At 47.1% G+C, this 12914-nt stretch overlaps 4 protein-coding genes and 1 non-coding gene across 5 annotated transcripts; 2 read left to right on the forward strand and 3 right to left on the reverse strand.

Moving 5' to 3' along the window:
* Positions 1-10: 10 nt before the first annotated feature.
* Positions 11-6259, forward strand: AGABI2DRAFT_182570 (hypothetical protein; the record flags this gene model as incomplete). Its single annotated transcript, XM_006454538.1, has 23 exons — positions 11-224; positions 280-437; positions 498-639; positions 687-1046; positions 1094-1123; positions 1170-1237; positions 1286-1399; positions 1446-1643; positions 1693-2575; positions 2629-2735; positions 2788-3300; positions 3353-3460; positions 3512-3672; positions 3728-3764; positions 3813-3836; positions 3885-4077; positions 4130-4507; positions 4565-4755; positions 4808-5696; positions 5751-5932; positions 5983-6032; positions 6092-6152; positions 6209-6259. 19 exons carry the CDS (start codon positions 11-13, stop codon positions 5171-5173), a joined length of 4245 nt encoding a protein of 1414 aa, XP_006454601.1. The 3' UTR covers positions 5174-5696; positions 5751-5932; positions 5983-6032; positions 6092-6152; positions 6209-6259.
* A 138-nt stretch (positions 6260-6397) lies between these two features.
* On the reverse strand, positions 6398-6857 carry AGABI2DRAFT_60530 (hypothetical protein; the record flags this gene model as incomplete). Its single annotated transcript, XM_006454539.1, has 2 exons — positions 6398-6678; positions 6746-6857. 2 exons carry the CDS (start codon positions 6855-6857, stop codon positions 6398-6400), a joined length of 393 nt encoding a protein of 130 aa, XP_006454602.1.
* A 580-nt stretch (positions 6858-7437) lies between these two features.
* AGABI2DRAFT_147958 (hypothetical protein) lies at positions 7438-8186 on the forward strand (the record flags this gene model as incomplete). The annotated part of the gene is made up of 4 exons (XM_006454540.1): positions 7438-7522; positions 7570-7673; positions 7743-7811; positions 7965-8186. 4 exons carry the CDS (start codon positions 7438-7440, stop codon positions 8184-8186), a joined length of 480 nt encoding a protein of 159 aa, XP_006454603.1.
* A 247-nt stretch (positions 8187-8433) lies between these two features.
* On the reverse strand, positions 8434-8506 carry AGABI2DRAFT_t10. Its single transcript has one exon. It is a non-coding gene; the product is annotated as a tRNA-Val (tRNA).
* Positions 8507-8946: 440 nt separating this feature from the next.
* Positions 8947-12835, reverse strand: AGABI2DRAFT_114349 (hypothetical protein; the record flags this gene model as incomplete). Its single annotated transcript, XM_006454541.1, has 18 exons — positions 8947-9189; positions 9263-9574; positions 9630-9724; positions 9789-10017; positions 10065-10150; positions 10213-10477; positions 10525-10758; positions 10810-10926; positions 10983-11047; positions 11098-11152; positions 11212-11260; positions 11299-11532; positions 11586-11794; positions 11842-11993; positions 12048-12211; positions 12271-12455; positions 12516-12623; positions 12683-12835. The coding sequence occupies 18 exons, from the start codon at positions 12833-12835 to the stop codon at positions 8947-8949; spliced, it is 2955 nt and encodes a 984-aa protein (XP_006454604.1).
* Between the last annotated feature and the right edge of the window lie 79 nt (positions 12836-12914).

Genomic DNA, 12914 nt, shown 5'->3' on the forward strand with positions numbered 1-12914 from the left:
TGAGCTCTCCATGTCCCAGCACTGTCCCACTGACAGCCCCCTCGCCCGCTCCCTCTCTGGCCGCACAAAGCGTCTGTCTTTTGCCGTAGAGAAGACCGTCGACAAACTCAGCAAGAGCGTCGCCGCAAAGCTCCCCTCCCAGTCTCCGTCGGTCCCCTTACCCCGTCGCCGCATCTTCAGTCTGAGCAGGAGGTCCAAGCCACAGAGCCCAGAACGCGATAACAGTCCGTCCTCTACCAATCCCCACCAAACTCATTTGTCTAACTCTTCATCTTGCAGCAGTCTCTCCTTCCTCAGTGCCCGATTCGTCCGACCTGCTCTCAGTCCGAGCGACCGCCTCAGAAACCACGGTAACACAGCATGATGACTGCCCCTTCGTTTGCCCCCCCTCGCCCCCTGTTCGACCTACTCTAGACACTTATTGCGGCGAAGGATCGGTGAGTTTTCTGATTTCCGCAGCAGACTCATTCCATATCCCATGTAACCTCCTTTTCTAGATGCGTATGGGCACCCAAACTTTCATCCAAGCTCTACAGGCACTACCTTGGACAGACCCAGATAACGAGGAGGAGGGTTCCAGCCATGAGCAAGATGCTGTTGTATCCGAGAGTGAGGATGAAATCGAAGATAACGGCAGAGGTTAGTACCACTCACTACAATGGAATATCGTTCAAATCATTCTTTAGTGGATCAGCTTGCGTCGTCAATACATGCTATCCATAGACCTCTTGCTCGCTCGCGAAAGAGGGACTTGCCAGGGAAGAGTCCTCTTGCAGAAACTGTTGCCGAAGAAACCGAAAATTATCTTTCGGACGAAGAAGTGGAACATGATTTTGAGGAACCAAAGACGTTCGAAGAGCGACCGGCGCTGATACAATCTCAATCACTGCCTCTCCCGGGAAACCACGGTATGAATGCATCCATGTCGCTGTTCACGAACACTCGGAGAGAGACAATGTCTACCATTCGTTCGCATCGAAGGACACGTCTGGCAGAGAAACTCCGGGATGTATTCGAGCTTGAGGGAATCCAGGAGGTGTTGGCGGGTGAGTATCCACTTTTCCTGATATCATCACTTTCTGATATCCTTCAGAGATGCCTTGTTGCCTCTTGCGATCTGTCTGTGAGTGCTCCGATTGGTCACGTCGCGCAGAGCTAAGATGCTTCAGTGTTGCAAGGGTATATATATCTGACTAATAGCTATCTGTGCTTTTTTGCTCATATGCCATCACGAGAGGTTAGTCGCCACAGCCCCTGCTAACCAACCTTGACCTTTTCCCTTCAGGATCAAGTACTCAAGTCGGGTTCACTCAACAAACGAACGCAACGGACCAAGCGATCTCTCAAGCATTGGTTCATCTTGAAGAACGATGTTCTTTCATGGTACCAAACTTCGTCGGTAAATGAAGAATTCAGTTCCCTGTTCGTCATCTCATCCGAAATAGGACCCCTATTTTCCCCGTGGCATTATCGATCTTCGATATGCTATATCTTGTGAGCCGGTTGGAGAGAAGGCGTTTCGTTTGCGAACAAGTCAGAAGACTGTATTGTTGACGGCGGATTCCATTCCGAGCAGGGATGAATGGGTCAAGGCGATTCGAAAGGTCATTTTTAAAGCACAGAATATGGGCGATACCGTGAAAGTGAGTCAGGTCGTATCGCGTACCAGGTCCGCTATTCACCGAAGATTAGATTGCCATCCCATACTCCGCTATTCTAGAAGTCGATAAATCATCTGCCATGGATTTCAGTGAGACTATAGAAGTAAAGGTATTCGACAAGGAGGGAAATTATCTGATCGATTCCTATTTCTTTGCCTATTTTCATAATCTATCCGCAGCTATTGAGCGAATTCGCGATGCGGTTCGCAATGTGCGCGACGTTCCTGAAGGGGAACTTACTCCGACTCTGCTTGATACAACCGCTGCGAGGTCTTCAATTACTGTAGAACGTTCCAATACCACATCAGAAGTTGGAACTACTAGATCTTCATTTTCGAGTTTCCGCTTAAGCTCTATCCTTCGGCCCATCTCAGATACGATATCCCTTGCCAGATCCAGTGGAGCGACTTCCAATCCGGAACCATCAATTAAAGCGGAGGATTTTACACATATCACGCCCCGAGCGAACAGTTTCATACCAATCACCGAGTCACCGAAATCTGCGGACATTCCAACTATGCTGCCTTCACCAACTCAAGAAACGGTTGAAGATGCGCCTAATCCACAGACGCAATCGCTTGATCACACGTACCCACCATCTATTCCCCCTCAATCCTCTTGTCCTGACTTTCCTTCGTTCCGCAGTAATTCGTGGGCCGTCGGCGTGCCAGCATGGCTGAAGACACGGAGAATGTTCAGTCTTGGTCCACAAGCGCAAAGTTTATCTGCGAGTGCTGGAGTGAAGGAAGTCTGTTCTTCGCCAACGGTCATGCCACCAGTTCCAACTAGCAAGGGAGGTTGGGGAGATATGGCTTTCAGTATATTGGAGACTCCGCAAATTCCAATCGATTCAGATGTTGCTGAGAAGTTTCGAACCGCATTCGCTTACGACGAGAAAGAGACACTGCTCGGATGTACGTCCTACTTTTCGATTCACATCTGTCTACACGCTCAAGCCATACTGCAGACTTCCCTGGTTATATTTTCAGACTTCTACCAGTATTTGGCAGACTGTTTATCTCGACTAATTATTTCTGCTTTAAATCGAGTGGTCAGATTATAGCAAAGACAAGAGTGTGTTGAATTTTTTAGACGAAACCAATGACTCTAATTCTCTATTCCATAGATGGCTATACCGATCCGTGATATCTTGGCTGTTCAGAAAAGTCGGGCTACGCGTTTCAATCAACACGGTCTCGTCGTGATTGTTAGAGGGCACGAAGAGCTCTTTTTCGAATTTGGTACTGAGGAAAAGCGAGATTCGTTCATTCTGCTCCTCGAACGTCAAATGGAAGATGTACGTAAAAGAATTTCAGCGGGCGATCCTGTCAATTCGGCGGGTGAGCGTCAAGCGTTAATCTTGGAAGAGTTGGAGAGGAAGGACTCGACGGCATCAAGCGTGGAACTTGCAGCACATAGTCCAGAAAACATGACAGATTCACTACCTGCTGTTATGTTCACTTCAGCGTCCTCAACATTCTTGACTTTCAAGCCGAGTCAGCCGCTGTGTTTCACATTTTTGACGATTGGATCCAGGGGTGATGTACAACCGTATATTGCACTAGCAAAGGGATTAATGGCCGACGGACATAAATGTCGGATCGCAACGCATGGGGAATTCAAGGAATGGATAGAATCGGTAACACTTCCGCCCCCTCTTCCCCAGGAAGTACTTACGTCGTGATCACTAGCATGGGATCGAATTTGGTTATGTTGGCGGAGATCCTGCGGAGTTGATGCGGATATGTGTAGAGAACGGTACGTTCACCGTTGCCTTCCTCAGAGAAGGTTTGCAGAAGGTTTGCACTCTCGTTCTTTACGATACTTCCGCTAATAATGCTGTGGTACAGTTCAGGGGCTGGTTGGACGATCTACTCAAGACTTCATGGGAGGCTTGCCAAGGAACAGATGTTTTGGTCGAGAGTCCAAGTGCTATGGGCGGATATCATATTGCGGAAGCCCTCGCCATCCCTTATTTCCGTGCTTTCACGATGACTTGGACTCGGACTCGGTATGTTTATCAATTTATTTTCCCCTCAGTATCTTACTTAGCTTTACCTGTATAGGGCCTATCCACACGCATTCGCCGTTCCTGAGCGCAAGGTGTGTTTCTATGAAACATGTAACTAAATCGGCACTGACTTGATCCAGATGGGTGGAAATTATAATTATATGGTAATGATCTCCTTGGCTGAGCTTGTCCATAACTGAATTGTCTCCTAGTCTTGTGTTATGTTCGATCAAGTATTCTGGCGTGCGATCTCTGGTCAAATTAACAGATGGCGGCGGAATATCCTCAATCTTTCTCCCACAAGTCTCGATAAAATGGAAGCTCACAAGATTCCATTTTTATATAATTTTAGTCCCAGCATTGTTCCTCCTCCTCTTGACTGGCCAGAGTGGATACGTGTAACAGGTATTGTTCTCTTGGCGGACTTCCCTTGCACCTATGCTGACATATCTTCGAGGTTATTGGTTCCTTAACGATGCGGATGTCAGCGCTAAGAAGTGGACGCCACCTGAGGATCTCATACAATTTATCGACACTGCACATCAAAATGGAAAGAAAGTAGTTTACATCGGGTTCGGTAGCATCGTCGTTTCCGACCCCAAGACCATGACCAAGACTGTCATTGATGCTGTTGTTCAGAGTGGAGTATATGCTATTCTTTCTAAAGGATGGTCGGACCGGCTACACGTCAAAAATAGCGATACGAATGAAATAGAGGAACCCCTACCATCACAGATATATCCGATTCAATCCATACCCCACGATTGGCTGTTTGGGCGCATAGATGCGGCTTGTCATCACGGAGGTGCCGGTACGACTGGAGCTAGTCTACGAGGTACTTTGGTTTCAATCATCTATGTTCTATTTTGGAATTATTGACTAAAATCTTCAGCTGGAATTCCGACTATCATAAGGCCATTCTTTGGCGATCAATTCTTTTGGGCGGATAGAGTGGAAGCTCTCGGAGTTGGTTCCGGTGTCAGGAAGCTCACCGTTGCCTCTCTAGCTGAGGCATTAACCTCAGCAACCACCGATCCTAAACAAGTAGAACGAGCACGAGTTATTGGCGAACAAATTCGATCGGTATGTTATACTCTTCATTCTAGTCATTCACTTTGTACTAATGCCTATACAGGAGAATGGAGTAGCTACTGCCATAGAGTCTATCTATAGAGACCTCGAGTATGCTCGGTCGTTGATAAAACGTCCCGTCGTTGAAGATACCGAGGAAGACGATACCGAACATTCCACCATACGTAACACCGATCCTTCGCCAGGGCACACTCGCTCGCCAAGTACCACCTCAGGACATAGTTCGACTGCTTCTTTGAGGGCTGCACCCAGTGAAGATTGGAGCGTTATTTCCGACCAGGAAGGCCAAGAGGGAGAGAGAAATTCTCCTGAAAGCTCCCCGAGTAATGAGGGGAAAGGGTTAAGACATAGCCCAATGAAACGGACAAGCATCGCTGCCGCTATGCTTTCCGTTTTGCCTGATCTTTGACCTGCGCACGTTGTCTAATTCCCCACGCCGTGAGTGGGACATTGTACTGATACCTAAATTACATGCCATTCTTGCTCCCGTTGTTTTTTCTTGCTCCCGTAGATATCATCTATGCTTTAGATAATTGATATTGACACCGTATAGGGAATCCATACGACCGTTCTTACATTACATTTGTACTACCATAATGCTCATCAAATACTTCCTTGCTAAACTGACCATAAGTCTTGGTGGGCGTCAGAAGTTGATCAGGATTAGGCCCCATGAAAAGAGCAAATGTTTCACGAGAGATATTGATAGCATCTGGGCTGTTACTTCCAACCCGAACACAGTGTGGCGTTGCCCGCAATGTTCCACCCGTGGCTAGCTGAAGTGCCTCGCCTATTTGAAAGGCGAGGCAATCAACGGGGATGGAAACTTTGGTAAGATCGCCGCCCCTGGAACGAATGTAGAGCCCGGAAGAGGGGGACGGGGACGAGACGACTGCCGGGGGTCCATTCGCCTCAGCACGTAAGAACATGGCCTTATAATGCATGAGTGATATGAGTCTGTAATTTAGATTGTAGTAAACACTTACAGAACACAATCCAGTCAGAAGGGAATGGTCGAGATGGAAGCCACACCAATCATCTTCTGTTCCTTTTTCTGCAAGCATTTCCGCATCGGGAGGAAAATAGTGTAAGAGGCGAGCTTTCGTTGTCTGAGAATCCTTGATGAGCTGAGACAGAGATACTGAAGAATCAGACAAGTGAGGAAGGGCTACAATCGGTTAGATATATCCACCAAGCAATGAACTTGATATCACGTACCGAATGGTTGACATGCAGTCGCCAGTTGACAGCCGACGTTGAAGACAAAACTGCAGGACTCGCTATCAAAAAAAGAACTTTTTCATATTCGAAAGCGTCATTGACGAACCGTCCCAGATCTGTGAACGCATTTTTGAAGCCTTCAACTCCTTTCTCGTCCTTGTCAGGCCCTAATGCCAAGATTTCATTTTGGTAAATTATCGATATTTGATGGAGATATACTGACAGATGTTCCCCCAAAAATATTCAGGATACTCGTCTCGCTCCTTTTGAGACACATTTGGCTCATCGACCCGGGGATTTGCATAATAAGATCCTTTTAAGATATCTGGGCATTTCAGGCTGTGATCAATATGCGGCCCCTCAGTCGAGTAATAATCAGCCTAACCTGGCTTCCCATTCATGATTTCCTGGGTTATAGTGAATCAATGTCTTTAATTATCTGATGGCGCTCATTATACCTTGCCGTGAGACCAGCCAAAGCTAGGAGAGGATTAGTCGCTGAATCTACGCCCTTTTGTTCTAAATACCTATATTTGCTTGCAGGGTGGCTATATTTTTCCCTGACATTCTCGGGTAGATGTGCAAACTGATAAGACAGCTTCAACAGTCTCTCCCTATAGGTTGAATATTCTGGAGGTAAATCCCGGACAATGATTATCCCCAACGAGCTCGGGTCTGAACCGAACGCTTCCCCTGCGAGCGAACATGTCAGTCTTCAAAGAGGCCGAAGATGAGATCGTAGGATTTGGCGGAGACATACCGATGGCATCAACGAGTGAAAGGGGTGCTGAAACGAGGTTCGAGTAAGATATGGCAACCGCGCCTTCGGCGGTGCGGGTGATGGTCTGCGTCTGTCTGGTTAGTGTAGCCATAGTACGGGAAATCAGGTTTCTCGCCATCAGCTGGTCCTTGCAGTGCCCAAAGCAATATAAGGATGAAGGAGAGAGAAAGTCCGGAGACTCCCACTTCGGCAATATCAAGAAAATCTAACCGGACCGGAATTAGGCACGGAACACGCAGACGGATAAGGTCCACCCAGACACCAGAAGAAGACTGAGCCTGATTGCCCAAAATTAGTTTATGTTCCCGGTCCATCAGTGCCAAGCCAACTTATGTTAAAGCTTCTCGCATCTCAAAGGGCTATTCCGTTCTCGTGCATGAAATGCAAAAGCAACAATCAGTAAACGACAACAATGGGTCACTCCTTCTGCTCCATGGCCTCATGGTGATTGCCGATGATCTTCGTTCAGTCGTTTGGAACTGCCACTGTCAATCGTTTCCGAACCTTCATCGTCGCGACAATCTTTCCGGATTGTTTCCGCACTGTCTTCAAGTCTGGAATCTGGCTGAAAGCGAGCCAGAGTTTCCAATTCGGTTTAGGATCTACCCACAACATTCCCTTCGTGAACTCACCCCTCAATCTCTCAACACACGAAATTTTTTCCTTTCTAAATGCTCACTGACATACAGCTCATCAGCGATCTTCATCTGAGAGTTGAGCGTGGAGATCAGCCTCTCTATACCCTGGATTTTCCATGTCTGTGCTCCCAACCTCGCTCTGCTAGGAGATATTGGATGGATGAGGGACTCCTGAAAGACTATTTGAGGCTTGGCTTGGGCTACAATTAACGCGCCTTGAGCGCGTCTTCTTCGTATCTGGCCACTACGAACCTTATGTCGGTACTTTGGTGAGTGGACACTCTGGATCTGGATCTGAATAACGGCGATCCAAGTCGAAACTTGGCTGGTCCGAACAGATAGAAAGTGAGGTCACTACAGAATCGTTCGCGACGAAAGCAGCTACTATGCACGAACAGGATAGGATCGTGGGCGAGTTCGGAGTTCGTGTATATGAATCGCAGGCGCTATGATCTCAACATCAACCCCCAAACCTCCATCCTGGGTTACACCTTGTGGACAGCCTTGGACACAGACGCACTCAACATCCTTTACTGGTCAATGATTGACTTCAAGCGAAGCGTATCGCAGGCTTCACCCCCAAACAATATCAGAAAGTGCGCGAGAAGGATCTCCGTTGGCTTAAAGAATCGATCGAGGCTATCCGTGCAAGTGATAGCTCAAGAAAGATTGTCGTGTTCACCACCATGCCTCCGACCGTAGACGGCACTTCAGACCCAAAGTGGGTCGGAGGCCTGACCAACAGCGCCTTTACAATCAAGCTGACCGAAGCTTCTTGGTGAAGCTCTGATTTTGTTTTGACGTCAGAAAGGTCATTTCTATATAGCTCAAGGAACCAGAAATCTTCTTCCATTTGTAAGGCAGGCGTCGCTACTATGATCCTTTTTGCATGGGTTGTTGAACTTGTGGCGTCAATAGTCAGTTTACTTGGTAGTACACGAGCCCCATTCAAACCACAAGCCGCCCGCTTTGTCTAATTGCAAAATAAGAATAAAAACGAATGATAAGAGCGATGTAGAGCCAAAAAAATGGTCGAACCCGGGGTCGAACCGGGGACCTCCTGTGTGTGAGACAGAAATCATAACCACTAGACCATTCGACCAGCTTACGGTTGTGGCGGGATAAACTACTTGTAGCAAGTACAACGTCCTCGGTGAACCTTGTATTTTCTTCTCTCCTTCCTTCTAAGTAGTTGCAGTATCCCTCGATTTTTCTTTTCATTTCCAGTTTTCATTTTATTTATCTTGGTACAAATACAATATCTTCGAAGACATTCGACAAGTGCAACATAAAAGAATCCAGTTTCAGGTGAGATAGCAACCGCACCTTCGGCGGGCCACCGATGGTCTCTTCCGTCGTCACCACGCTGGTCCTTGTAATGTCCAAAGCAACGGGGTTTAGGAAGTCCGATGCCTCCACTTCGGCATTCTTGAGGAAAATGGGGTCAGAAGCGGAACACGCATAAGGTCTACCCAAAAACACCAGAAGACTGAACTTGATTGTCCAAAAATAGTCTATGTATCATGATTATAACGCTGTACGTCAATGCTCCTGGTCCATCAGTCGCAGGTCGACTTGCGTTAATGCATCTCGAAGGGCTGTCCCTGTCTCGTCTATGGAATGCAAGAAACGCAGCAGCTGACGACACAATTGCCACTCCTTCTGCTCCATGGCGGCCTTCAGTAATCGGACGGCGTCATGATCATTTTCATTCAGTTGTTCAAGGTTATGGAGAACCAGCAAATACGATCCGGCCGTCTTCAGGCGTCCTGAAGACATGCAAATCTATATGGAACAAGGAACAATGGATTAGACAACTATCATCCGCTTTTTTTCTGTTCTGTCACAATGAACTCACTTCAAACAGTTGTTTAGGGTTGCCGACGACATTGAAGAGGCGACGCCATCGCGTCATCTCTGTCTTCCTCGCGCAGCCAACTACAACATCGAGTGAAACATCAAAATGGTCTAGGAATTCAACGACTGTTGTTAGAAGCGTGTCGGCTTCATTTCCATTTGTAGTGTCAGATTCAATAACTGTATGGAGTAAGATCTCCAAGGCATGCGCAAAGAAGACGAGGTTTTTGTATGATGAAGCGAAAGCCACAGCATCTTTGACTTGACCTGCGTTTAGCTGGAACTGGAGGATGTGTTGCAAAAAGAGATGGGACTGCGAAAAGGACACACGCCTCAGCTCAGCTGACAGAAAAGTGGAATTTCCTTACACCAGTAGAGTGCCTGAACATGACAAAAGTGAGGTTCGACCTCGTTGCTAGCTCGTTCTCTGCACCTATGATGATGCCCTTGTCCATTAACACGGCTATTTGATATTTTAGCTGCGCAAGAAACCCAAAGTTTCGGGAAGCAAAAAGAAGGGGACTTACATAGGGGATAGAAACTCAGTGGAATTGTCACGCTCTCCTTGACATCCTCCATCACCTCATCCGTAGGCTGCCGTTCAATTGCAAGAGCATTCAACCAGATACGAATACCATGACCGTCGTAAGCCCACAGGGAATTCTCAAGGGCAGTAATTCCCCGGAGATGGATCCAGCAAAACTCAATTCTGTCCGCAAAGATCTGCATGTCGTATTTGACCTCTTGCTCAGCTGACTGCATGTATGTCAAAACATGTTATGGTAAACTGCACTCATGCGCACCTTTCTGGGCTTTAGCAGAATCAATTGTCCTCCGACTACCATCAAAACGGTTGCCACTGCTAAATCATCTACCGGGTCGCCGAATTCTATACACAAGGGTTTAGAAGTTAGAAGGCGCATAATATGATGTTGTGACAAAGATATTTACGTTTTTGTGCAGTCGGAATCATCCAACTCAGCATACGTACTGCTCCAGGCACGGCAATGATACCTGAAAAGGTTATACTGCCGCATAAATGCAATTTGATGGTGTCTGTTGTTGGCACCACAAGGTAATGGTACAATGTGTTGTCCAGTGTATAAACCAAAAGGGAATTGTCCACCAGGGAAAGGATCACAACCGGTGACGGTAACAATTCCCTGTGGAGAACATTTGTGTTGCTCAGGTCAAGATCTCTTGAATAGAGTCGTAACTGCACATGCTTAATATTCATATCAAGGCTTCAGGACAAAAACATACCTGATATGAATGAGCCACTTCGACAGCAGCTATCAAAACATGATGGAACCATAATAACCCCCCTCTGACAACGAAAGCTTGCCCTTGGTGTTCATCCATAAAGACCTTCCAGCGCCCTGACGTTGAACTATAATGAATCAATCCTCTTCGACCGGCAACAGCAATCAATCGACCGTCTGCGCTAATGGAAGAATACCGAATGGGCCAATTTTTCGCCAGATACTGTTGTGGAAGCTGTGGATTGTAAAATTAGCCTGACATCAACTCATCTCTACTGGTGCTGACCTTAATGTGCTGCCACACATCAGACTCCGGATTGATGACGCTCATGTCTGGTTGATCGGCACCACGATACACGAGGGCTCGGTCGTCCATTTGAAGGAAGGCATAACGAGTGTTGTCCTGGAGAAGATATATCTCGATACCCGTCCCAGTCCATAAGAGATCAAATCACTTACGGGTGAATGTTGCCCCGTGGTCGCACATTTAGCGAAAGGGATGGAAAACAATTGCCCGTCAACCTCTAAAAACAGTGAGTGAAGAAGCCATGGCAAAGAACAGTTTTCATCATACTCTGACTGTGTCGTCGAGCCAGCAGAATGAGCTCAAAGTTGCCTGGTCCCCAGAACTAAGGAGTAGTTAATCCTCATGAAAGAGATAAAAAAAAAAGGGAGCAATCGGGCTCACGAGCTGATGAACTCCACTCATGAAAATGTCCTGGAATCTAACTGAAGGTCTAGAATCTGCGCCATTGAGCACCTGCACCTGACGCACCTCGACTCCTCGAGTATATCTTCGACTTCGAATGCAGACGCAAGACACCTTCCACCAACGCTGAAGACGCCCCATCCATAGGTCCATCCCACAGCCAAGACATAACCATCCGAACTCCATTCCAATGCACAAACCTTACCCGTGGGTCGATGGAACGGGTTGGGTACGTCGACTGTCTGTGATTTCGGGACGATTCCTTCTTGCGAGGGGAAGTTTTTGAATTCAAGGGTGCCTCTTTTATAATTTTATTAAACAATTGAATTAACATGACGAAAAAAATGAATTACCCTTCTGTCCCGATAGCGAAGATAGAGAACCTCGTATTGATTGCGATAGTGGTGGCCTTCTTAGGCTCTTGGTATGTTTGTGAATCAAGGCCTTCGGGATGTTCTATACGTCGTTGCTTCTGGACCCATTTTGGAGTGACGAAATCGTGTATACAAGTTCCTTGCCATCCAAACCGCTGGTGAGGTTTCGAGGCAATCCCTTGAGGGACCTAACGCAGGTCAATTTGGATTGTGAAAGGACGATGGTCGCACTCACAGGGTCTGTGTTGTCGGTGTCTTCGGGTTCAAGGTCGGGTTCGTAATCCAGTATATCTTCTTCATGTAACTGCACGAAATACGCGCGTCCATCGACAGATATCCAAACTTCACCTGCCATCGTTCTTGTACTAATAACCTTGGCAATTCCGACTGCCTTCCGATTTCAGAAAATTGGAATTGGGAAACAAAAAAGTTTGTTGTCACCATCAGGTTCTCTTAGCCACTCGAAGTCATCCTCATTCAGAATCCACGTATCATAAGTACACTGTGGCTCTGAAGGATTTTCTTCCTCTTGTGGCCATGGCATTCGTTGAATGGTTGGCGGATTGCTGGTCGTGAACATAAGGTGTGTCTTTTGAGGAGAGACACTACAATGAAGCGTTTAATGATTTCACTGCTATGTTCCTCGACTATACCAGTGACTAACCTTAATAAGTCTCCTTCAACACGAACCACGCCTTCAAAATGTAAGCTGACGGGTTGAAAGGGCAGGCCCTCGCCAGGGCCAGCCAAAAAGGTCCGCATAGTATGAAGCGACAAGGATGGCGGACGATAAATATCGTCATTTCCTTCGTAGCTCACAGAAACGAGTACAAGGTACGATTCCGAGGTCTGATATGAATTGACGGATAATTGATGGGAGCCTCCACAATACAGTAACGAAGGACGTACTTGGATAATGATACGCGTACCGTCTGGTGACCACCAGACATCTACATTCTCTCCATGGTCAACAATCGAGGTAGGGGTGCGGGATAAGAAGGCCAATACAGCGGAAGGCTTCCCAAAGCGTAAGCATTTGGGCACAGTAGCACACAATTGAACTCAAGGGCACCCACCCTAACAGCCCAGACAGCGATGCCATTCCTTGTAAGAGTGCAGAAAAGGTACTTGCGGGGACCAGCTTGCAGTGTAATAACAGGCTCCGGAGGAATGTTAGGCAGCGCAGGGACCGTGGAGAGGACTCGTGCAGTGGAGGTGGGGAAATACATGGGCGAGACTCAAACTCTAACAGTGCAAAGAGTTTATGCGTTGTCAAAGTCGGGGACAATTGACATTTATTGAACTAAC

Source organism: Agaricus bisporus (assembly GCF_000300575.1).
Source record: "Agaricus bisporus var. bisporus H97 unplaced genomic scaffold AGABI2scaffold_1, whole genome shotgun sequence".
NCBI lineage: Eukaryota > Fungi > Basidiomycota > Agaricomycetes > Agaricales > Agaricaceae > Agaricus > Agaricus bisporus.